At 40.5% G+C, this 27,305-nt stretch overlaps 1 protein-coding gene across 3 annotated transcripts in view; it reads right to left on the bottom strand.

Annotated features, from left to right (window-relative positions):
• FGD3 (FYVE, RhoGEF and PH domain containing 3) overlaps positions 1–27,305 on the bottom strand; it is a 104,914-nt gene that overhangs the window by 31,422 nt on the left and 46,187 nt on the right. For 2 of the 3 annotated variants that reach the window (XM_083421086.1, XM_083421087.1), the window contains exons 2-7: positions 23,469–23,639; positions 20,684–20,855; positions 19,011–19,608; positions 3,220–3,309; positions 2,474–2,610; positions 213–369 (exon numbers count right to left, since the gene is read on the bottom strand). In XM_083421086.1, the coding sequence (XP_083277212.1) occupies positions 213–369; positions 2,474–2,610; positions 3,220–3,309; positions 19,011–19,608; positions 20,684–20,855; positions 23,469–23,639 (1,325 nt within the window). Of the gene's footprint in view, positions 1–212; positions 370–2,473; positions 2,611–3,219; positions 3,310–19,010; positions 19,609–20,683; positions 20,856–21,020; positions 21,896–23,468; positions 23,640–27,305 lie in introns of those variants that run through there. The other variant, XM_083421088.1, reaches the window with a different exon arrangement.

Here is a 27,305-nt window from a genome sequence, read left to right as displayed (position 1 = left end):
ATGAGCTGGCCAGAGATCTAGCTGGCACAATCACATGTCACTGAAATCAACCCTGCCTTCCCTAAAAGGTTTTCTTGGCTACAGAGCTACACAGGCAGACCTATCCAGTATATGATACCATAAGTGTGTGGAATGGAACTTTTTCTGGTTCACTCCCTCGCATGTGTAATGTCAACAAGGCATGGACTGTGATAAGTACAAATGATTTATACCTGTATGTTTTGAATAACAGCTTTAAAAGGAACAGATCTCTGCATCCATGTGTTCACCATGTCCATTGCTCTGTCAAAATTCTTTACATATTCTCCATACATCTTCAGAAATGGAGCAAGTTTTTGGACGATGTCTCCGAGCCTTGGGTTTGTATTCCTGTAGACAGAAGAAATAACAAGACAAATTTAAAGAAAAACACGGAAATGAAATATGACATCAACTGGCAACTACAATTACACATCCTATGTTTGAAGGCAGTCTGATATAATTGATCTTCATAAATTACAAGTATAGTTAAAATGATGTGGATGGGGGGAAATTCTACTTACTCACTTGCATTAAAATTAAACACACGAGTTTGAAAACAACACTTCAATTCTTTTGTAAACAAGTGCTTCTATTATTACACCATTTGGAATTCAAAATGGCAAGTTTTGTAAAAGTGCATATTTGAATTATCTCGCATCAAGTTGTGTGGCAGTAAAGCTGCTAGCACGTTTGCCAAGCTAAGCAGGGCACAGTATCGTTTCACACTGGATGAGGGATCGTGTGTTAAGATTCCTGCTTTGCAGGGGGTTGGACTAGGTGGCCCCGGGGTGCCTTCCAACTCTACAATTCTACAGGCAAACACCAGTTGGAGTCTCCACAGCAGTGGTGTATGGGGGGAGCAGCAGCAGCAGCCTCCTGGCATTGGAGCTGGCAGTAATGAAGATGGGGAGCTCTAGAATGGCAGTGATGGCCCCACAGGCACAAAAATGCCCTGTTGCCAAGCTGCAGCTCCTCTGATCTCACCCCGCCCCATCCTAGCAAGTACAGCATTATTGCAAGCAGGGAGCAACAATCACCCTGCCCCTTCTCAAGGACTGATGCTGTTGTTTCATAAATGCTTAGGAAACTGTATTCCCGTCCTCTATTAAACTTTATTCTCTTTCCCATGCTTTAATACCCGGGACTGACCAATCTGAATGATTTGGTGTCTTATGGCTGCTATCACATTATTCACATTTTTCGAGAACAAGTTAAACAGCAATGAAGATTCATGAGGGACAGCCATGGTTACACCTCTGTTCATTATGAAAATTCGTTTATACGTATCTTTTGCCTGTCTTTTAACCAGGTTCTCATCCTTATGAGGAGCTGTCCTCTTACCCAAGGACAGCTTTATTTCCTTAGAGCAGGGGAGGCCAACTCCCGAGAGACTGCGATCTACTTTCAGAATTAAAATCTGGCAGTGATCTACCACTCCAGTCAAAGTTGTTGAGCTTTTTTAGGGAGGGGAAACGCCCCATTTTGTTGGGGTTCCGTTTTTTGGCGTGGGACTTTTAGCGTGAATGGGAAACATTTAGCAGAACAGCAAAAAGTCTGTCTTACGTTACAGAGATCAGGAAAAAATACAGGCAGGGGAGAGGGGCCAGGGCCAGGTGCTCTTAGGCAAAAGCAAAGGGAAATGAGCCCACAATTGACAGCGATTGACTGCAACCTCCCGGGGATCCCGGTCGACCTGTTGGACACCCCTGCCTTACAGAAACTCGACCAAAACTTTTTAACGATCTAAATATATGTTTTTCAATAAGCGAAGTATACAATATCTTTTTAAAGGACACGTCAAAGGGGCCTGAGCGCAGGCCTCACTGCATTTTTGGTTGCGGATGTGAATTAGTCACAAAAAACTAAACAGATAGCTATCTCCACGTATGAATTCTTATTAGGGAATACTTTTACCAAAGACATTTGTGTGCTTATGGTGCAATTCTATTTCCCAGCCAAGGCTTTGACCCAAGGCTTTGTATGCTAGATTTGGAAATGGAGCTTTCACAAAGATGGGCTTCCCTGAGGCTAGCTCCAAGCATGCAGTTCAGATGCAAGCATGGAACAGTGCCTAACACTGAAAACAATGAGAAAGAGCATTGTTCCTGCACCAGCTGCTGATCCCTGCCTCTCAAAAGACAAAGGAAAGCAAAACAAGATAGAAGCTTGTGCTAATGTGGGCGAGGCTTAGTAGGTGCCATAGTTTCAGATGCAGCAGGGGTTTCAAAGCCAGTGAAACCACATGGTGGAACTATTTCAGGAGGGCCATCTCCTGAACTTTATTCTGTAAAGTTCATGGAACACTCAGGAGTGTTAAGATGTGACATACAGATACATACCAATAACCGTGCATTATATTTTGTTGTGCTAGCATGTTACAGAAGTGGACGTTTTTAGTTTCTAGGAAATTCTTAACATAGAAACATTTGTTTGTAGTCCTTCATTTACCCACCACTCATCTGTAATCCTTGTTTTGAGCTCAGGCAGAAGAAACTGTTCGTGGAAGCGATAGATGGAAGAAATATTTGAAAAGATTCCTGTTACCACATCAGGTGGAATCCCCGCCTCAAACAATTTAGTGCAAAAAACCTGCACCAAAACACACACACAACATCAGAACCAAAAGTATATTATTTATACTAATTTAAGCAGCTGGATGTTGACAGATAACGGATATGGATTTTTGAATTTCTCCCCAAGATGTATTCAAGAGACATGTCTAGCTGGTTAGAAGGACTCCTCAACTAAAGACATCCATATATATTTCCAATAAATCTGCCACCTGCTTATTTCAAAGCCATTTGTTGTTAGCCATTTAGAGTGAAAGCCAACTAAAGAAAAATCATGGATTTAACATATAAAGGTGCTTTACAAATATTTTCAAGTATCATTCTTAATTAACATTTGGCTAGACAAAAAAACTAGTGAAAGAAAGAAAGAGGCTAAATGGAAAGGTTTCTTTACAATGTGGTCCAATTATATATTTTTCTACTTCCGCACAAGACATTGCACAATTATTTAAAAGACAACAGACATCTGACTCAGCTATTACAGATAAATTTGACTTTTGAGGAAGTTAATTGTCCAAAATAACTACCATCAGCTATACAGACATACTAGAACTGCTCTAGTAGAGAAAAATTAAGTTTTCTTACAAGTTTTTAGCAAGGCCAATTTCCCATATAGAAGTAGACTTACCTGATCCAGAAGATGAAGCCTTTTAACATAAGCTTCTTCCGTATGAAGAAGTTCACTTGCAATGTTAAACAGCTTCTGTGGCTCCGAACACTGCAGACAACATGAAAAAGGCAATGTGAATTTTCAGTCAAGATTACAAATGCTGAGGAAATAATCGTTTTCATATTATGTTCTTGCAACTGATGAAGTGCACACTGCCATAAAAAGTCTTCCGTTTTACTGAGCTGATGAAGTATACATTTGGATGGTTCGTGAATCTCTTTATGGATGGTGTATGTTTCACTGTTTCTCTAAAATCAATTCAGTACACAGCAACCTCTTATGGTATAGTTACAACTATCTAATTTGCATATTTCACTCATTGTCATCAAATGTGAACTATGGAACCCTCTCACAAGGCATCCTTTAGTAAAATTTAGTATAATATGGAGCAAAAATAGGGAAGAAATCAAAGTATGCCTTTCCTGTGGTTCGCTAGTGGTAATCACCTCCACAGAAAATGTCCAAATTCAATTTATGGCCTTAAAACATTGCTACTGCTTCATTTTAAAACAAACAAACAAACAAACAAACAAACAAAAAACCCCAAGAAATGAAAAGGGAAAAGCAAACATGTTTAGGGGCATAGTAAAACAGATTTTCTTACTGATTTTTGATCTTGCATAGTCAATAGCTAATCAAATGCTTTTATGAGGAACAAAAAAGTTAAAAGGTGTTTATGGATTGTTGTTGTTGTTACCATGTCTCTCTAGCCCTGAAATCCCTTCTCACTAGGAAAAAAGATGCTATAGTCCATGTATTGGGGCAAACAAACAAAAAGACAAAACCACTCTCAACTTTTAAAAAAAAATAAAGCTCCAAATTACTGGTTTCAGAAAACTAGATAAAAATACCTAACCCTTGCAATGCAATGTTGCTTTTTCAAAACTTCCTTCTTGACTTCTGGTCTGAGCAAATCTGATGACGAAACTCTAACAGGTGGCTTTGGAACAAGACCCAAAAAAACTTTTCAATTTAAGGCACCCTGCACCTCCTAAGCTCTGCATCACATGCCAAGTTTATTTGTTACCAAGGCTGATGGTGACAGCAAAGCATCACACTTGATTAGAGCAAGGATATGAAGCTGCTTAAGTTCTCAGCCCAGAACTTCATCTCTGGATTTCAGGGTTTATGCAGACACATTCACAACTATTATTCTATTCTGCTTCCACCTCAGGATATAACACTGCTCAGTAGCAGGAAGAGAAGAGGGCAAAGGAAGTGAAGACCGAGTAAGTGAACTGAGACAATCCCTGATAGCTAATAAAATATGATAACCTGGTCAGCTGAAGTGTTCATCACATGGCAACTGTCTTTCATCTCCAAAAACAATAGGCTTCAATGAATAGAAAGCCTTCACTCGATTAGGTTATTCATCTCTATATAAGATATGCCTGGGCCTCTCTCATTCCTACGATTTAGCACTAATATAGAATATTTCCATATCTCCTTTCCACTTTTTTATTACCAGTCCAGTTAACCAATTAAAATAGTATGGCAGTTGTGCTTGAACATGGGCACACACTTGCAAAATCGCTAAAATCAATCACTTTCATGTCATTTCTTCTTTTAGAAGTATCCAGGCTGAGATCTCCCATATACAACGTCAGCAATGTCAGTCAGAGAGACATTATCAAAAGCTAATAAGCTCCTTCTTGTCAGTTTTCATTGGACAAAAGACAGAGAAGACACACAATTATTCAGTCATGTGTGTTCAGGTTTCTAATAAATGCTCAATGACATTGATGCCTTACAGCATAAAATAAGACTCCATAAAAGAGTGACGTGGAATGAGGCATTTCTTACTTTCAGGAACACTATCTTTAAAAGTTAAGAAGGTTAATCAGTATTTTCATTTCAGTATTTTACACACAAATGTGCCCATTAGTTGTTTGTTACTGCCCATTTTCTCACGGGGGGGGGGGGGGTCTAAATAGAATGCACAGCAAAGTATCAGTCTGCCAAAATTAGAGTAAATTAAGAATAATGCCATTAAATTGGATAATTATTTGGATTTTTAAAAATATCAATAATTTATTTCTCTTCATCTTTCCATTATAGAAACAGTGGATAACTTAAGGAAAAACAATTTGATGTGATCAACTGTATTTCAACACCGAATTTCTCAAGTATCTGTTTTTCTGTATTCCATTATGAATTGACCTTATCATTGCCTCTTGACTAATGTGTAGATAAGAACTCAGTAATCCACCAGTATTCACATTTCCTAGAATTATGGGGTCATCCAATCTAATCCTCTGCATTGCAGAAATCTCAACTAGATCATACAGGACAGATGACCATCTGCAACAATTCTTTCAGGTTAAAAAAAACTTAACATGTGTATTTTGAGAGAAAATACAATTTAAAATATGTATTCTTTTAAAGTTGTGATTTAAAAATAATAATCACAGATTAAGGCAGAAATAGGAGACTTATGGGTAAAGACAAGCTAAAGTGGCATGGAATGGCATCTCTACCCCAGCATCAATACTCAAACTAAGCTGAGTGAAAAAGAGCAGTGATCATGGCAAAAGAATGGAGAACCTATCATTCTGTGAAATAATCTGGATGCTGTGCACAAATGGTTTTTCATGCCCAGGGTCCCAAGTTCAATGACTCACACTGAAGGATCTCAGGTAATAGGCTGGGAAATACCTCTCTTCAGAGACCTTGGACAGCAGTAAAAATAATTGGCATCAGGTTAAAGGTAAAGGGACCCCTGACCATTAGATCCAGTCGTGACTGACTCTGGGGTTGCGGTGCTCATCTTGCTTTATTGGCTGAGGGAGCCGGCCTACAGCTACTGGGTTATGTGGCCAGCATGACCAAGCTGCTTCTGGTGAACCAGAGCAGTGCACGGAAACGCCGTTTACCTTCCTGCCAGAGTGGTACCTATTTATCTACTTGCACTTTGACGTGCTTTCAAACTGCTAGGTGGGCAGGAGCTGGGACCGAGCAACGGGAGCTCACCCCATTGCGGGGATTCAAACCGCCGACCTTCTGATCGGCAAGTCCTAGGCTCTGTGGTTTAACCTACAGCGCCACCCGCATCCCACATCAGGTTAGACCACTGGTTTTCAACTGGTGTGTTCAGGCCCATTATTGGCTCATGACTTGATAAGAGCATAAGAAGAACCCTGGTGGGTCTCTCCAGGGCTAATTATAATTATAACTATAATTATACTCCACCCATCTGGCTGGGTTGCCCCAGGCTCTCCGGGCAGCTTCCAACACATATAAAACCATAATAAAATAATAGTAGCAATCTGATCCAATATAAAAAGTCACAATAACTTTAAAATCAACAACTTATATCAAACAAAGCAACATTCAACAATCCATCAGAATCTAATAGTAAACAGTAAAATTAAACTTCAGCAAATAATAATTAAACAGTTTACACTTATCAACCACAATAAAGAATTGCCGATCTAAAATCAATAAAAATAACAGCAAATCGCAATGCATAAAATACCACAAAACATACAAAACCATGTAAAAATAACAAATTGAGAAACAAGGACGCACAACTTATAAAACGTTATCCCTGAACTTTGCTCTTCTGCTGCTGCTGTTCTCAAAGTCATGGTCTGGGAAAGGCTTCCAGGGCTGGAGGGTGGAGCAAGGCAGGTGGGAATGCCATTGCCTGATGAAGAACAGAAAGTCTCCCTCTCCTCACCTCGTCCAACATCCTATACTCCCAGTGGCCTACCAAATATCTCTGAAAAGCCCAGAAACAGGACCTGAGAACAACAGCCCCACCACCACCACCACCAACTGGTATTCAGAGACAAGCCGCCTCTGATAGTGGAAGCAGAACATAGTAGCCATTAATGGCTAGTAGCCATTAAGAGCCTTATCCTCCACAAAGGATGGGTTGCAACAGCAGCACTACCACATACAAATATATGGAGGGGAAATTAATGAGCAGGCCTCCAAACACATGTTTGGATTAAAGGAGGATCTGAGTCTAATAGACTGAAGACTGCTGGATTAGACAGATCAATGACCTGCCTTCATATAATGAAGCTCTTGCCAATTATCATCACAGTAGTCAGCTACTGTTGCAATGACTACAGAGAAAAGGTTTATTTTGAACAGAGTGCAATATAAAAGGAACACTGAAAAATGCTATTGAAAAATAATTGTTATGCAAACTACAAAAAGACACTAGTTTAGGAGATGAAGAGGTGCAATAGAGCAAATGAAAACCTGGATTAGTGTTTTCAAGAGGTTTCTACTCATAATTATAAAGAGCAGCTTAGTCCTTTGAAGAGGCCTCATCAAACTTGCAACAATGTACCTCTCTACATTACGAATGCCTACATCACACCAGGAAGTGCCCAGAAAACAGCACACGTCAATGTGATCAAGAATCCTTATCCTGGTTTTAAAAAGAGTAAAGAAAATTGAAATTGGGGTGGGAGTGGAAGCAGCCTCTCAAGTGCTCCACTTAAGACTCTTCTTGTGACATTGCTGGTCCTCCTTTATTCCCCAAAGCTAGTTATATTAATTACTTCAACTGTGTCATTTCTGGTTAAGTGATGTCAACAACATTCTGGAGTCCCCAGAGCAAGACAGGCTATCAGACACATTTGCTCAGGAACTTACCACATTTCCTGTCCAGAGCTTTAGTGCAGAAAGCAGCTGCTGTGCAATGAATGCAATGCAATGTTTTGCCTATCAATATTAATCCTTTCACTGTGGCTTACATGGATCAGGTGTACTGAATTATTAGCGTACACAACATGGTGGTGATGATAATACCGGCATGTAGAACTGCCCAAAATCCAAGTGCACTTTTTTTTTTAACAAAACAGGGAAACAGAAACTAGGTTAACACAGGGTTTACTTTCCTCATTTAGCTAATTTTAGGGCATGCCATACCACTGCAGAAGAACACAGGCAATTCACGTGCTGTTGGAATGTACTATGCCCCAGGGTATTGCCTGAAGGCAAATGAAGATGCCACCCTGTTGGAGCTGAGCAGGTCTGCTTCTAGCCAGTATCTAGGTGGGCTACTTTGGATTCCGTGAAAGAAGAAAGGAAAGAGGGGAAATGTAACGAAGTAAAATTAATAAGTTCCCATTTTTAGTTTGAATGAAATCTGCCTTTAACGTTACAATTCTAGTTCTCCAAACAGTAATACAGTGGTAGAATCATAGAATCATAGAATCATAGAATCATAGAGTTGGAAGAGACCACAAGGGTCATCGAGTCCAACCCCCTGCCAAGCAGGAAACACCATCAGAGCACTCCTGACATATGGTTGTCAAGCCTCTGCTTAAAGACCTCCAAAGAAGGAGACTCCACCACACTCCTTGGCAGCAAATTCCACTGTCGAACAGCTCTTACTGTCAGGAAGTTCTTCCTAATGTTTAGGTGGAATCTTCTTTCTTGTAGTTTGTATCCATTGCTCCGTGTCCGCTTCTCTGGAGCAGCAGAAAACAACCTTTCTCCCTCCTCTATGTGACATCCTTTTATATATTTGAACATGGCTATCATATCACCCCTTAACCTCCTCTTCTCCAGGCTAAACATGCCCAGCTCCCTTAGCCGATCCTCATAAGGCATTGTTTCCAGGCCTTTGACCATTTTGGTTGCCCTCCTCTGTACACATTCTAGTTTGTCAGTGTCCTTCTTGAACTGTGGTGCCCAGAACTGGACACAGTACTCCAGGTGAGGTCTGACCAGAGCAGAATACAGTGGCACTATAACTTCCCTTGATCTAGATGCTATACTCCTATTGATGCAGCCCAGAATTGCATTGGCTTTTTTAGCTGCCGCGTCACACTGTTGGCTCATGTCAAGTTTGTGGTCAACCAAGACTCCTAGATCCTTTTCACATGTACTGCTCTCAAGCCAGGTGTCACCCATCTTGTATTTGTGCCTCTCATTTTTTTTGCCCAAGTGCAATACTTTACATTTCTCCCTGTTAAAATTCATCTTGTTTGTTTTGGCCCAGTTCTCTAATCTGTCAAGGTCGTTTTGAAGTGTGATCCTGTCTTCTGGGGTGTTAGCCACCCCTCCCAGTTTGGTGTCATCTGCAAATTTGATCAGGATGCCCTTGAGTCCATCATCCAAGTCGTTGATAAAGATGTTGAATAAGACCGGGCCCAAGACAGAACCCTGTGGCACCCCACTAGTCACTCTTCTCCAGGATGAAGAGGAACCATTGATGAGCACCCTTTGGGTCCGGTCAGTCAGCCAGTTACAAATCCACTGAGTGGTAGCATAGTCAAGACCGCATTTTACCAGCTTCTTTACAAGAATATCATGGGGCACCTTGTCAAATGCCTTGCTGAAATCAAGGTAGACTACATCCACTGCGTTCCCTTCATCTACCAGGCTTGTAATTCTGTCAAAAAATGAGATCAGGTTAGTCTGACATGACTTATTTTTCAGAAATCCATGCTGACTATTGGTGATCACAGCATTCCTTTCTAGGTGCTCACAGATTGTTTGCTTAATGATCTGCTCCAGAATCTTCCCTGGTATTGATGTTAGACTGACTGGGCGGTAATTATTTGGGTCCTCTCTTTTCCCCTTTTTGAAAATAGGGACAACATTTGCCCTCCTCCAGTCTGCCGGGACTTCACCTGTTCTCCAGGAATTCTCAAAGATGATTGCCAGTGGTTCTGAGATCACATCTGCCAGTTCTTTTAATACTCTTGGATGCAGTTCATCTGGCCCTGGAGACTTGAATACATCTAAACTAGCCAAGTATTCTTGTACTATCTCCTTAGTTATTCTGGGCTGTGTTTCCTCTGCTGAATCATTTCCTCCAAATTCTTCAGGTCGGGCATTGTTTTCTTTATCGGAGAAGACTGAGGCAAAGAAGGCATTGAGGAGTTCAGCCCTTTCTGTGTCTCCTGTTTGCATTTCACCATCTTCTCCTCTGAGTGACCCCACTGTTTCTTTGTTCTTCCTTTTGCTACGAACATACCCATAAAAGCCTTTTTTGTTGCTTTTAACCTCTCTAGCAAGCCTGAGTTCATTCTGTGCTTTAGCTTTTCTGACTTTGTGTCTACACGTGCTGGCTATTTGTTTGAATTCCTCTTTGGTGGTTTCCCCCCTTTTCCATTTTTTGTACACATCCTTTTTTAATCTTAACTCAGTTAAAAGTTCTTTAGATAGCCACCCTGGCTTCTTTAGGCACCTTCCATGTTTCCGTCTCATTGGTATTGCCTGAAGTTGTGCTTTTACTATCTCCCTCTTAACAAACTCCCAGCCATCATGAACTCCCTTTCCTTTTAGTATTACTGTCCATGGGATCTCACCCAGCACTTCCCTAAGTTTCATGAAGTCGGCTTTCTTAAAGTCAAGAAATTGAGTCCTAGTATGCTTGGCTGCTCCTTTCCGTTGTATAGTAAACTTCAGAAGAGCATGATCACTTGCGCCTAATGATCCTTCCACTTCTACCCCATTAACCAGGTCATCGACATTGGTTAGGACCAGATCTAAAATGGCTGTTCCTCTTGTTGCTTCTCCCACTTTCTGGACAATGAAGTTGTCTGCAAGGCCAGTGAGGAATCTGTTTGACCTTATGCTCTTGGCTGAGTTTGACCTCCAACAAATATCTGGGTAATTGAAGTCCCCCATTACTACTATCTCCCTTCCTTTTGCATGCTTGGCCATCTGTTCCAGGAAGGCATCATCTATGTCCTCCGTTTGGCTTGGGGATCTATAGTAAACTCCCACAATGAGGTCACTATTATTCTTCTCTCCCTTAATTTTGACCCAAATGCTCTCACTTTGGCTTTGAGGTTCTAAATCTTGGATCTCTTCACAGGTATACACATCCCTGACATATAACGCCACTCCTCCTCCTTTCTTGTCTGGTCTGTTTCTCTGAAATAGATTGTATCCCTCCATTTTTACATTCCAATCGTGGGACTTGTCCCACCAGGTTTCAGTGATGCCTATTATGTCATATTTAGTTTGCTGTACCAAGAGCTCAAGCTCATCTTGTTTATTTCCCATGCTTTGTGCATTAGTGTACAGACATTGAAGTCCATTAGTCATTCCCCCGTGTCTCTTATTTAAGGATTTTTTCCTCCCACCACTAGGTCTGCTTGCTGTTTGCTCCATTTGGTCTATGACATTTGGATGATCATCTTCATCAATTAATAGACTCCTACCTTCAGGAGCATTGTCTCCCTCCCCCACATTAGTCAGTTTAAAGCCCTCCTGATGAGGTTTCTTAGTTTTTTGGCAAAAACATTCCTCCCAACCGTTGTGAGGTGCAGCCCATCGCTTGCCAGAAGTCCATCCTCAAGAAACTGCAGTCCGTGATCTAAGAATCCAAACCGTTCCTGTTTACACCATTTGCGAAGCCAGCTGTTTACTTCCACTATTTTCCTCTCTCTCCCTGGGCCACGTCGTTCAACTGGGAGGACAGATGAGATGACGATTTGTGCATTTAATTGCTTCAATTTCCTGCCCAGAGCCTCGTAGTCTCTTTTGATCTTCTGGAGGCTATTGCTTGCAGTGTCATTGGTTCCCACATGAACCAAGAGGAAGGGGTATTTGTCAGTGGGTTTTATGATTCCTGGCAGTCGTTCAGTTACATCTTGGATCTTAGCCCCGGGGAGACAGCACACTTCCCGAGACATCTTGTCAGGCCCACAGATCACTGCTTCTGTTCCCCTCAGTAGGGAATCCCCTATCACCACTACACGCCTTCTCTTAGGTTTGGTCAGGGTTCTTCCGTGAGCGGTCCGTTCCAAGGTCGCCTGCACATTCCCTGAGGACTGACTTTGCTGCTCATCTTCATATACGTGATCGACTGTAATGAGGGAGAGATCCTCAAATGGAGTCTGCTCTTCGTCTTCCATGCTAGGGGAGAGGACCTCAAAGCGATTGTGTATTTCTAGACAATCAGAGCGAACCCTGGGCCTCCTACTTCTTTGAGTCACGTTTCTCCACATATCGGGCTCCTGTGTTGGTGAACTAGCCTCCTTCTCAGGGGAGTCCCCTGTCTCCTCCTTGGTGGAGACGGTGTGCTCTGTTGCTTCCAAGAAGAGCTCCAGCTCTCTAATTCTTTGGAGCGTAGCTACACGTTCCTCCAGTTGCTGGACTTTGTCTTTTAGGAGGGCAATCAACATGCAATTGCTGCACGTAAAGCTGCCTGCAACCTTTGGCAAGATGGCAAACATTGCGCAGGAACCGCAGGCGACTGCAGCTGTTCCCTCCCCCTCCATCTTGAGAATGTGTCTTTGGGCTTGAGACTAGCTCCCCTAAATGTAAAAAATGGTTCAAACTGCGCGCGCCGATAGGCGCGCGCCGCTGCCCTGCAAACACTGATAAGCTCCTCCCACAGCTAATCACCTGCCTCAACAGAAACCCTGCCCCCTCTGACCTTTGACCAGGGAAATCAGCTAATCAGCCACAAGAATCACACACACAAGAAACCCCTTTTGGCTCCTTCTTCAGCCGCTGCCCTGCAAACACTGATAAGCTCCTCCCACAGCTAATCACCTGCCTCAACAGAAACCCTGCCCCCTCTGACCTTTGACCAGGGAAATCAGCTAATCAGCCACAAGAATCACACACACAAGAAACCCCTTTTGGCTCCTTCTTCAGCCGCTGCCCTGCAAACACTGATAAGCTCCTCCCACAGCTAATCACCTGCCTCAACAGAAACCCTGCCCCCTCTGACCTTTGACCAGGGAAATCAGCTAATCAGCCACAAGAATCACACACACAAGAAACCCCTTTTGGCTCCTTCTTCAGCCGCTGCCCTGCAAACACTCCTGTTAAGTACTTAATTCGTTCTGGAGGTCCATTCTTAACCTGAAACTGTTCTTAACCTGAAGCACCACTTTAGCTAATGGGGCCTCCTGCTGCCACTGCACCGCCAGAGCATGATTTCTGTTGTCATCCTGAAGCAAAGTTCTTAACCTGAGGTAATATTTCTGGGTTAGCAGAGTCTGTAACCTGAAGCGTATGTAACCTGAAGCGTATGTAACCCAAGGTACCACTGTACTCCTAGCATTCACCCCACTACAGCAGGAAGTGAATGAGGCCTGCATACCTAAGGCCCATGGTCCTCCCTCCCCAGTCTATTTCTAGACCCCCTTGTGGAACGTGCTCTACAGAATGCTGAGAAAGAAGGTGAACAGGGATGGGAGGGATGGAACAATATGGGTTGCAAAGAAGGAGAAAGGTTAGCAGATTAAAAAAAGAAAAAAGTCAGATTGTATGAGTTGTGAATCCCTGTTTCAGAGAAAGCCTCACTGTACTTTGCATCTCCAGGTCTATAGAAGAAGGCATTTGAACAGGGATGCCATGGATATTTTAAAAAACACATCACATCTGCCTAATATACAAGCAAAACATAGCCCAATTATCATACAGTGTTGGAGGAAGAGTCAAGCATATATGAGATGCTGCTATAATTGAACATGGGGAAATTTAACTTCCAACTAAATGAAAGCCATTCAAAACATTTGGTCAAACTAATTTAAAATTCCTTCCATATATTTTGCCAATTTAAAGGTTCAGGTTAAAAATATTCTAAGCTTTATGTTGCAGTTGTAAAGTATGTATTTCCCATTTTTATTCAGTAGGAAAGGTCAAAAGGCCCCCCGATATAACATTATTTGTTAAAATAATGCATTATATTAATATGTATATTAATAAAATGTATTATTCAATTAAGATGTTTATTAATAAAATGAATTGATTATATGATGCATCTCATATATGTATGGGCATCTAGATATGCATAGTTAAATAAAATAGGGAAAACTGATCCTAAGGACTGATGTGTACTTAAAGATCAATCAGCTATGGTCGTAATTAAATCTGGACTCCCCCTATATAGATATTACTAGCTCCATATCTATAAATTAATTTTTTCGCCATGACATATTTTATTATATTGGAGACTCTGTTCGTTCATCATGCTATATTCTACAGCAAAGCACACACATTGAGAGACTGCATTCTTCAGAATATACTTCCAGGTTTTGCCTTAATGTTGGCCATTACTCTACCATTAATGGTTGCAATGACACCAAAATCAATGTTTCTTGCCCTTTCTTCTGACTTGACTCGTATTAATACACTGATTAGTCTCAGACATATGGATAAAGAAACAAACTTTTCAGAGCCTAAGCCCAAGTGAGTCAATTGCAGTACTTACTATATCTCTGATGGGGAAAGGTAGCAAACTATGTCTTTATGGGTATTTGAACTCATAATGTTACTTATGATTCTATTAATGCTATGCTTGCTAACAAAACTGTAAACTGCTTTAGAAGTTCTGCCTAAATATGGAATATACCTCTTTTAAATCACCCCCATCACTAGAAGCTGTGCAAGTACCCATACTTAATGATTCATTTCATCCTCTCATTTTCTAACTCATGGCATCTCCTCCTAGATCTCCTGTGTAGACCCAAATCCTTCAAGATCTATTGATAGAAAGCTGTATATAAATGAGTTAAATAAATCGAGGCATCCCCATGGTAGCCACTGGCTTAATGCTAGTTTGGAGTCAATCTGGATTTTGAATGACATCTTCTTGAAAATAATCAAGAGCCTTGTAGTATCTTTATTGTTGCAACATACAGTCATCCCTATGGACCATGTTGCAGATGTACATGATAAGCTTCAGGGCAAAAAGAAGCCACATAAATTTATTATTGTTGATTGAAAACATTATTCTAGGTTTTGGGGCAGCTGAGCAATCATTGACTTATCAATATGGTGAGACGAGTATTTCATAGAATTGTAGCTTTGGAAGAGATCCCAATGGACATCCAGTCCAACTCCCGTGCATTGCAGGAATCACAACTAAAGCATAGATGACAGATGGGCATCCAACCTCTACTTAAAAACCTCCAAGAAAGGAGAGTCCACTGCCTCCCAAGGGAGACCGTTCCACTGTTGAACAGCTCTTACACAGCATGGTTACTGAACTCTGGGAACAGGACATCAGAAGAAAAGCCCTGCAGAATTAGGATAAGAGCTATGCAGTCCAGCATCCTGCTCTCACAGTGCCCAATCAGATGCATATGGGAAGCAGGACATGAGTGTAACAGCACTTCCCCCACTTGTGGTTTCTGACACTGCTAGCAGCTCCAGGAATCAGTGTATAAGGAGTATCTTCTATAATAATATTTCCGAGGTCTGTGCATGTAAAAATTTGTCTATGTGGAAATCTTTACTTCTTAATCACATCAGTGACACAGACAGGAGCTAAAAGGGAAAGGGAACCTCTGAACAGAGACACATACCCATTCTCCAAAAAAGAACAGTAATAAACCGGTGCTTAATGGAGAGTGAAAAGAAACTGTGGTATCAGCTTGCTTTGTCTGCCCTTCCCTCTGCCCATCTTTGCATGTCTGGAAGTTTTGAATATCAACCATGAAGCTGCTGGCCTATATGCTGCAGATTTCAAAATGACAACAGCAGTCACATTTCAGTCTAACAGGCAGATTTAAAAGGCCAACAACAGGCTTCCGGTTCCGCTCTGACTTATTGGAGGCAGCCCCCACGATAGCGAGAGATGGTTGGCGAAGGAAAAACAAGGATGATTGAGGGTAATTATCCCTGAAAATTCCTCCCAGGGATGGGGGTGGGGAACAGGTTTCACACACAGTTTGTCTCAGGACCCGGCTCTCACTCCGATATGGAATACGGGGGACAGGGAGGTGCTGAGTGCCAAAGCGCTTCGCCTGCTGAAAACCCTCCAATGCTGCCATTAAGAAACAGAGGTTCTCCTATTAATTAGAGGTCAATTCTCCTATTAATTAGACTAAAGTACAGGTGCATGCTAGAAGAGATGAGATCACAAACTGCGGAAGAAATCAGCTACAAGATTTTAAGCTTTGAACTTGAGATAAGTTCAAAAGACATGGTGCAAAAGAAAGTGGGGAGGAGGGGAGCCTATGGCTTCTTTCGTTAAAGTTTTCTTCTCTAAATTTATGATTTGACAACCCTCCTCTGAATTAGTTCAAATTATATTTGTACAAGCAAGAGTGGAAGAAATTCGAATATATATATATATATATATATGCCTTTTCTTCTTTTGTTCCTTAATTACTTGAGGGATATCTTGAGTGATTTCTTGAGTGATTTCCTGAATCCCACTTAGGTGGGTCATTAGGTGTGGATTAGTTGCTAAAGCCTTCGTGTCTTGAACTCTTGAACTTTGTGAAGAGTTTTTCTGAGAAGATGGCTGTACTGCACTTGGTTGTGCTCTGGCTTGGCTTATATATATATATGCAGGTTTTGGTGTCCTCGGGTGTCTTCCCGTGTAAAAGTTGGGGTGTCTAGGCGACGTTTCGACGAGGTCTCACTCGTCATCTTCAGGCTGGTGCTTTCGGCTTCTTGTTACTGGAACAGAGCAGGATCTCAGTGTTTGAGTTCCTATAAATACTGTTGAGGAGGTGTGGTGTATAGCCTCCAATGTTCTGGGCAGAGAGGAGGTTCCCAGGCTAGTGTGCCTTTTCTTCTTTTGTTCCTTAATTACTTGAGGGAAAGGCACACTAGCCTGGGAACCTCCTCTCTGCCCAGAACATTGGAGGCTATACACCACACCTCCTCAACAGTATTTATAGGAACTCAAACACTGAGATCCTGCTCTGTTCCAGTAACAAGAAGCCGAAAGCACCAGCCTGAAGATGACGAGTGAGACCTCGTCGAAACGTCGCCTAGACACCCCAACTTTTACACGGGAAGACACCCGAGGACACCAAAACCTGCATTCCTGTACCCGTGAAAATCTACGAAAGCATATATATATATGTATATATATTTCAACAATAGCAATAAATCAGCAGTAACTAATACATCAGTTCATTACAGTTGACTATCTTTAACAATAGTTAACAAACTACAAAACATCACTTTGAGTTAGTCAACTTTTCATATTTAATTTCACCTCTTTCTTAGCAAATCAGAAAGAAAAGACCAAAAGAAGAAAGTGAGAAGAAAATAAAACACCAAAGGAGGAAGAAGGGGAAAGAAAAGAAAAGAAAAAGAAAGAAAGAAAATTCATTTAAAAAGAATTTAAAGAAAAAATAAACACATTTGACTTCCGATTAGACTCATTGTATTATTATTTCTATTGTTCTTTCACACACAGTTCCAAATTACTGTATTACTTTCTCTATTTTTATCAGATACCCAAAACATTATGTTTCTTATTTTACAAGAATCATTCTAGTTCTGCCAGGAGATGTTTATTATTACAATAGTTTTCCAGATATTCTTTTTTTAAAATTCCATTCTTTCTGTACCTTCTATTGGATTATAAATATGGAATAGAACATCAAACAGAGCTGTGTGTGTAAAAAAAGGGGGAAAGGGAGGAAAGCTCTATTTTTCAAAAGGTTTATGATGGAAACTTAGAGCTGACTCTTCCCCATCCTTTATTATTTATGAAGTGAACTGAATAACGCTAAGAGGACTTGGAATTTAATTTAATTGGAAGTATAATTGCTCATATATCTTCAGTTAGAAGAAAGGATGAAAGGAGTCTGAACTGCCAAAGGAACCGATCATATTCTTTACCGAGTCATCTGCAGTTCTATAGACTGCTCTTCTTCCCAGGCTGAGAGGGAAAATGGTGACAGCAGGTTACTGTATTTACTGGGACAGAGTGACTTTTGCAGCTGTTAAAGTTGCAAAACAACAAAGTACAGGACGGAGCGATGGAGAAATTTCAGGAACAACAATGGGATATCAGCTCCGCCCAAGGAATGATGGATAACACCAACAACCAGGGGGAAAGAAAGACATAACATCTTACAGGAACAGGAAGAAACACCATGGACAGAATAACTGCCATACAAAGGAAGAACAAGGATATAGCTTGAGTTCTTCACTTGTAGTTTTGTAAATCATTTAATGGATCAACACAAATAGAAGTTATTAATTTTGCAGTTGTTATATAAGGGATTATTTTTTTGACCTGAAGGAAACTGAAATTAGTAAGATTTTGGAACGCAGAAATAAATAAAATAATCAAACCATCAAATCTAGCACACGGGGGGGGGGGCACTTTATCTAAATTACAGTGGTACCTCGGGTTAAGTACTTAATTTGTTCCGGAGGTCCATTCTTAACCTGAAATTGTTCTTAACCTGAAGCACCACTTTAGCTAATGGGGCCTCCTGCTGATGCCGCGCCGCCGGAGCACGATTTCTGTTCTCATCCTGATGTAAAGTTCTTAACCTGAAGCACTATTTCTGGGTTAGCAGAGTCTGTAACCTGAAGCGTATGTAACCTGAGGTACCACTGTATATATTTCGGTATTTGAACGATAGGCATTAATACGTGTATTTTAAGTTGGTATTGTTATCATGAGGCTATTATTGGACTGTAATTGAAAACTAATAAAAATTATTATATAAAAAAGTAAAAGGCCAACATCAACACCTCCCAGAAAACAATAACAAACCAAGGGGAAGTTGGAGACCTCAGAAAGAAAGAAGGCTGGGTCTGAAACTCAAACTGACTACATATCCACCATAGACTAGGACTGAAGAAAAGAGAAAAATAAGAAAGACAAGGGAGCTCACTCTTCAGCAACAAAACAACGCTTTGCATAGAAGTGACAGGCGTCTGACTGAAGGCCTTAGAGAGCCACTGCCAAGCAGTACTCAGCTACTGGGGGGCAAGTGTCACAGACTATCTGACTCAAAATCATGCAGTTTCGCATGCTCAGCAAATTTTGAAGATCATTCTTCCCCACTGCATCCTGTTATCAAACCAATACAAAATATAATATTTACCTTATTAATGTCCACACATTCCAGTTTTGGCACCTCTGCTGTCTCTTGCTCCTCACTGCTTCCCTCATCTATGTCACTGTCTTCATCCTGAGCAGAGTCTCTTTTCTGCTCTCCAGCGGAAAACCTGGCACCCTTTTTGTCCGTCTCCACCTCCGCTGGGTTCCCTGTCACATTGACCTTTTTCTGCTCCGCACCGTCTTCATTCAGGAAAGTCTCTCCCGCCACACTACAAGAAGGGCTGTCAATCCCACTGTCCCTATTGGGAATTTTACCATTACTGTTCAGCTCCACGGATGAGTCCTTAGGTACAAGCTCTTCCGTGGGGGCTTTGCTGACCTGCACATCAGCACAATCTTCAGCGCTTGTGCCGTCATCTATATTTAGTTCTTTCATTTTCATTATGTCTGTGTTAGACAGTTCAGTGCTACACAACATGCCAGGTTCGTTCTCATCCAGCTCTTTATTTTCATTGGTAGAAGATGCAGTGGAACCTACTGCATCACCGATGCTTGGGCAACACTGTTTGGAAGAGTCTGTCTCAGGTTCCATTTTAAAAGCTAAGTTGAACTGGTTTCTTTGAACAACATGGATGGGCCTCCTGCAAATGAAGATAAAGACAAAGGCACTGGGTTGTTGGCATCACATACAAATCCACTTTGAAGCTGGTGCCCTTGGTTTAACCTCTTTCAGACCAGAGGCTATGTCTAACTTCAGATTGAGTGAGGTGGCCTGCCTCAAGTGGTAAATTCTGGGTCTGTCCTTAAAAAGCCAGCCAATTGTCAAGCATTGCTTACCACTACCAAGTATGTCAGCTGAACTTTCTGCTTCATGGCCTCAAATGCTTTTGGCTGTCTCTGTAAGCTTCTTCTTTTCATTTATTTAAAACTACAACCGGGCACAGAAATTTCTTTAAAATATCTTTGAAATATAACAGGTGGCTGCCATAAATATTCACATTATATTAAACCATAATAAAATTCAGTTTTTAAAGGAAATGAAACCCACAAATTCGTCCTATTAAAATTTTAAGGGAACCATATTGAGGAAGTCATGGCCTTCAGCAAAGTCACTCCTAAATAATGAATAAAGAATTTACGGTTTGCTAAAAGACTAGCCAGATATATTTATCTTCATAACAGACTGCAACATCCCAAGAGAATGAAATTATAAAAGTAATCTATAGCATGCTTACTCAACATTTTTAACACCAAAAAACAGTCCTATAAGTTCTCGGTTTTCTGACAAGTTAACCAGTTTTAAAATCAATCATGTCTAGAGAAAATCCGTCCAACCTAAATAAATCACTTGTTGTCCAAGCACACCTATGCCAGGACTGAATTGTGTCTCTTAGTGTATGGTTATGTGTTTATCCTTTTGGAATCTGGGCTGGCAGCCCAACATCATTTTTACTGTAATCCTCTGTTGTCAAAAATGTGTCATCACTGAGTGATTTACTTGTAAACCATCATCAATTATCAGACACATTTCAAAACTCTCCACTAGGTTTTAGATGGACTTGGCTTAATTGCTGTTGGTATTAAAATAGACACACCATTTTATGTATTTCACATTGGTGAGTTATTATACTTTCATTCTGCATTGTTACAACGTATTTTCCCTTCCAGTTATTTAAAGAAGAGAGGAGGATAGCAAAAGTAACCAAAAGTACTTACCTAATACTTTCGAATTTTTCAATGAGTCTGTTAATGTCTGGTGAGGTCTGTGTTGCTTCTTCTTCAGGCACTGGGCTTCTTGTTGACTTGGGATCTGCTGGCAAAGGCCTAGATGGTGCTGGAGGAATCTTCTCGTGCCCGGCAGGCTGGAGATGAACAGGTTTTGGAGGTACTGAAACAAACAGAGTGAGAGAGAGGAATGGTCCGTCTTTCAGCAACCAAGCCAATTGCTCCACCTCTACAAAGCTGAAAAGTCCACTGCTTTATTATAGTAACACCAATGTAGCGCCAGACTGTTTTTATATATAAGAACAATTTGTTTTAAGCCAAGACTCACTGGGCTTCTCTTTTGCATTTTGGTAGATCTTTCAAAGACTGACGGAACGTAACCACTTCCTTGTTGCTAAACAGGATGCATAGCACACAGAGACACTGCATTTTGCAAAAGCTCTACCACAACCCTCAGTCTTGAAATGAGCATTTTCGGTAGTTGTGATCCAGAACTTTTGAGTTCTTTTGGATTAAAGCACTGAACAAAACTGATAAGAGTTAATAAAGATTTTTAAAGATCTTCTCTCATGCTTATTCTTCTGGAAATTCAGAAAGCAAATCAAGAATTGTCCGTATTCCTTTCTTTTTCCTTCCCCCACCTCTTTAAGGTATAAGCTGCAGAAATTTCCTTCCTCTTTTGCTGCTGCACTAAACATGCTACTGTAAGAAAGCACTTACCAAGTACTGCTTTCTACTCTTTTGGTGGGGGTGGGAAAGAGCATTAGTCCTACTGCAGCAGTCTTTTGGAAAATGCAGCAAGCCATGCGAGGTCCTCATATTGTTCACAAGTAAATAGTAGTTTTTCAAGCATGCAAGCGGTAACCCATAGCAACAGGGTTCATGTCATCTCACTGTTCCATACAGCCAGAAGCAACTTAACTTAACCAGCCTTTAAACTAGACACTGTAAAAAAGGGGCAATTAATTCCAGTTGTTCACATCCTTCAACAGTTGCTGGCAAAACACACTCAGGTTCAGACTGCTTAATGAGGAAAGGGGTAAAGTTTAAAATGTTGAACCTCTCTCTAAAGCATGTTGGGTTCAACATTAAAAAAAATGCACTGTATTTTTGTATAATATCATCAACATATATGACACTTTACAAAGAAACATATGCAAAACAGACAGGAATTTAAATAAAATGTTTAACTGAGTAGAAAACACCAAGTAAAACATAAAATGTTGTCAACTTCCTCTTAACTTGAAGCAGGTGAAGAGTGGGGTGTGTGGAATGGGACGAAAGTGGCTAAAATGAAGAAGAAAAGGTTTGGAAAACTTATGTTTTAACACTTACTGGCATTGTAAGTGCTAAGGTATGAATATATCACCTGCAATGGACAACAAAGTAAGGATATAAATATCAATGTCCAGGAGAAACATTTTGCATTGCAGTTTGTCAGATAACCCATTAAAATATATGTTGGAACACTGATTTCTGCCTTAGAGGAGTTCATTAAAGAACATCAACTTACAATACATCATTTGGGGGTTAGAATCCATCAAGGAGTCTGGTTTCCAGGTTCAGAGGGAGATGGTTATTAGTCCCAAATAAGCATGATCCCAGGTAAGGGCCAAAAATGGCAACCCCTGGGCAGAAGGTGGTCACATGATAGACAAGAGGTAAAGTTCCAATTTTTTTTCAGCAGAGACACATCATTAATTCAACCTCTAGTCTAAGAAAGAACATGCCAGACCTGGAGACAGTGAAAGAAATGTGTGGTTGTGAGTGGATGGAAGGGGTTCCAGGCTGTATCCTGTTAAAGGATATAATTTGATTATTAATGCTCCAACCCATCTTTTTCTATATACACAGGCATAGAAAACAATTTAATACATCTTACAGATTGTGAGATTTAGACTGCATACACGCTATACCTTCAAAGCACATTCCTTCCCTCAAACAATTCTGGGCACTGCAGTTTATCCCTCACTGCCTTGCAATTCTTAGCAAACCCTTAACAAACTACAGTGCTCAGAATTCTTTGAAGGGGAAAGATGTGTTTTGAATATGCTATAAAGGTATACTGTGTATGCAGTCATACATTTTTCATACAACAGATCCCAGAGAAATCTTTTTGGAATGAACATGTTTTTTTAATATATATTTATTACCCTTAGACTGGATTCCAACTGCTAACACGTTATTTCAATTAAATTTAGTATGCTATACTTTTTTCGTTCAGAAGCAGCCATTCTTCATGATTGTCCTGGCCCACCTGCCATGTGCAAATGTCCCTATCCCTGCATTTTTTTAATGGAAGAGAATGGCAGAAAATTAGTCTATCATACAGAACATGCCTTCGAGGTGAACAGTGGGCCAATGGTGCACTGCAGAGATGGCAATAAAAATCAAGTGAAACCCAAACAGTACCTTTCTGTTCCATTGATAGCAACCCAGTTGAAGTAATGAACCTCTGTGCCACTGCAATGTGCTTCAGATCAAAACTTGCACCACTTATGCTATTTTCTGAATTGCCTTGTGAAGTTCAGCCCTCACTATTATTACTATAATTATTATTTAAAAATTTACTGCCCTTCATCCAAGGATCACAGGGAGGTTCACAATATAACACCACAAAAATACCAACACAGTAACAAACAAAAGCAGTATCTCACCTAGTTATAGCAATCCATACATGGAAGCCCTCTAGCTCATATAGCCTCTCAGAAGGCCTGATAGGGTGGCCATGCTTCGTTCAACATAGTTTTAAAAATAACACCAATAAATTACAAACCTTGGGGTTTTGGCAGAGGATGCTTTTTGGCCAAATGGCATTTGGTTTTGGGCTTTCTTCCAGGTTGAAGAGTGCACTGAATGGGATCCACACGCTGCAACTCACTACATGTTTCCAGCACTGTCCTTGAGTCAATGTGACATTTGACTTGAAAAGAAGAATGAGGGCAACCTGGAATAAAGAAATGAATTTGTATTTACTTCCTCCTTTTGCTAATGAGTAAGCAGAAGACTCTTGTCACATGAACTGATCTAATGATTGACACATCTACTTCAAAGTCATCAGTTTAAATCCATCCATCCCTACTGTCATCATGCAAAGGATGGCTGATGACAGAAAGATAACAGCTTTCATGAACAATTTTTCAAGAAGAGTATTACATAATCTGCATTGAGGTTCTTCTACAATCAAGTAGTGTATACATTTTAGAAATAAACAAATAATCCAAATCAGGGCTGTAGAAACTGTGACCCGGAAGGCGTGATGTTGGATTGCAATTCCCATCAGCCCTAGTCAGCATGACCAATTGTCAGGGATGATGGGAGTTGTAGTCCGGCAATGTCTGGAGGGCCAAGATTCCTCACCCTTGCTCTAAATTTATTAAAATATTCTAACCTTGAATGACTGTGGGGATACCCATATAATTGTAAAAACATTTTGTGTGATGACAGGGGCCATGTCAGCCCCCACCTCTGATGTCCAGGTGCTGAAAAATTCAAAATATTATATAACACACTAGCAGGCATTAGTAATAGCTACTAGTTAGGTATTATCAGGAGCTGATTGGTCATTTAACCAACTGAGTTGGTGTGTTTGCTCATTCAAAGTACCAGAAGGAAAAGAAAAACACCATTATGAATATATGCGCCATCAGTGTTGCATTTCAGAAGTTCTGAGGATCTGCCCTCTTCCTTAACCCAGTATGGTTAATGTTCATGAGCAACTCAAAAAGTAATGCTATCCATATTTTTACTTCAATTTCGAGAAAACTGAAAACAAACCCATATGGCCCCTTAAAATGACCAGGTTGAAAATAACACTACAGCTCTATATGGTCTGTCTGCTGATCTCAAAGAGTCAATACTAGTGTTAAGTGGTCAACCAATGACAACAAAAAAACCAGAATCATAGAGTTGGAAGGCACACCAAGGGTGATCTAGTCCAATTCCCTGCAATGTAGGAATCTCCACTAAAGTATCCATGAAACTAATACCCTGGTTCATGCAAGCAGTGTAATGTCACACAAACAAACAAACAAACATAGATGTTCACACCCACCCTTCTGTGAACTCTGAAACCACAACTTGCAAAGTTCCCATTCACAAAAAAGTAACTTCAATGCACCATGTGAATTCATGACTTAGATATTACAGTGGTCATTACTTAGCATCATTTATCTCTCTGCCTCTGTCTCTCTGTCTCTCTCTCTCTCATTCTCAAGGGTTACACACTTGTTAGTCAAAGACTAAAAAGAATCGCACTTGCATATCCAGGTTGAAATGCAGGTAGAAGGTGAGGAAGAGAGGAGACCAAAGGAGTTGTGTGTCCACTCCTGGCTTCATGAGAGCAGCCACAGCACACAGCACCTGCCAGATGAAAGAGTGGGGGAGAGAGGGGCCTTGGAACTGGGTCAGTGTGGTCACTCAGCAGAGCTGCAGGCTGAGTGGAAGGGTTTGAGCAACCATCCCTGGACTGCTTATTCTCAAGACTGAATCATCACAGGGTGTTTGTGAAATAGTGGTTCAATAGAGGTAAAATCATTCTTTCATCCTTCTACTTTTAAAAGCATTGTTTATTTCTAATACTTGCTTTGGCAATGCATCCATATATCACAAACTGATAAAAGCGGCATTTTCTGGGATGGTGCAAGCTAACAGCTCAGTTGTTTTAAATGGACCTCATCAATCCACATCAGCTAACAATCTTTCTCAGAGAATGCAAAGAACACGGTTCAGTGAACTCCTAGTTGATGATTAAAAAGCCACTTCCTTATCAAAAGCCACCACCTACGTCATAAGTGAAAACGAGAAACAAGCAGTGCTTTTAAAAAAGAAAAACCCAACATCATGCAATACAAGCAAGCTACACGGTACACTCTTCCACTACCCCCCCCCCAAAAAAAACCCCTTATGGTGACATTATATTAACTGCACTAGAAATATAGGCGCAGTACAGAAATAAAAATTCCCAATCCTGTCCACAGGTTCACAAGCTAAAATGCATGAGACAAATAGCAGGAGCACAGCAATAACAGAATTATTGCCCCTTCTCTTCTGGGCTGCCTATGGGACAAGTATAGCACAAACCCTAAAAGTGGCAGATTGTGGAAGGACCCTGAGGGGAAGGGAAGCGGAGGTCTCTCATGTAGAGAGACTAGGAGAGGAGAGGAAAGTTCCCATCTGACAGCTGGAAAAACCTGCCTTTTCTGGAAGGGATGAAGAGTTAGTTCATCAAAGAGAAATACTGTATATGCATCTGTTGCAATGTTTCTGAACTTCACATAAACTGCTGTTGATTTCCCCCTCTATTAAGTTGTAGGAGTTTGTTGTTAAGAAAGGTGTATTAGCCTGAACCTGAAAAAAACATGGAATAATTCATGCTGTTTTACTGGGTTTGTGGAATTTATTGTTGGGGTGCTGGTGCAAATAATTTTACATTACTGCTTACTTAGTATGCTTTCATTATGTATTATATATTATCTACTATTATTTTTTACTATGTATTGCTTATTATTTTGACTTGTATTTACATTACTGTTTTAATTTTTTTGTATTGTACAGCTGTTATATTAAGTATTGGCATACGTTGTTTATCATGTTCATATATTGTTTATCATGTTCTATGTTGCAAACTGCCCTATGGCCTTTTGGCAAATAATTGTTTGGGGGGTGGGGTGGGGACACAAGTTCACTTAAATCATTCAGCTAAAATAACAAGAACCAGTCAGTGAAGACAATGATACACTTTGATCACCACCAGAACTTTAGACAAACACAAAAGTAAATCATTTTGATGGCTTTGGTATTTCAATCATGAAGCTTACTGCAAGAATTGGTAAGGGTTTTATTCAAATCTCAATAAGACAATTTCTACTCTGAACTAAATGCCAATACAATCTTGTTTGCTTAAGTGTTCTCTTTTATTTTATTTCAGCACAAAAGGTCATTGGATCCAAGTTTACAATCATTTTAGTTAAATTAATGTTTAAAAACATATATTTAAGAGTTCATGCACTATTATTGTGAAATGTATTGGGAGTACAACATCAGTTAATAAATATTTGTATAGCAATTCATCCATCATGCCAAGACTGAGTGCCACCATAATAATAATAATAATAATAATAATAATAATAATAATAATAATTTATTATTTATACCCCCACCCATCTGGCTGGGTTTCCCCAGCCACTCTGTGCGGCTTCCAACAAAATATTAAAATACAGTAGTTCGTCAAACATTAAAAGCATCCCTAAACAGGGCTGCCTTCAGATGTCTTCTAAAAGTCTGGGAGTTGTTGTTCTCTTTGACATCTGGTGGGAGAACGTTCCATAGGGCGGGTGCTGTTAAATTCCAGTCCTGAATTAGGAGTTCAAAGGGGATATGCAATATAGCCCTACTATTATGCTAGTAAAACCAGTGAAAATCAGTTCAAAAATAAGACAATTAAACATGTACATAAATATACACATGTATATTTTGAATATTGCAACCAGGGATGGAGGAAGAATTTGCAGAACCTTATTCCAAAGCCTTATTTCAATCCAGGAAAATCACGATTCAGACTGGATCATGAGTCCACTTTCGTCCTGTGGATACCATTACAAGGTGGTATGAG

This window comes from Podarcis tiliguerta (genome assembly GCF_965153285.1).
Source record: "Podarcis tiliguerta genome assembly, chromosome: 2".
NCBI classification, from domain to species: domain Eukaryota; kingdom Metazoa; phylum Chordata; class Lepidosauria; order Squamata; family Lacertidae; genus Podarcis; species Podarcis tiliguerta.
This window is presented reverse-complemented; position numbering and strand designations above follow the sequence as displayed.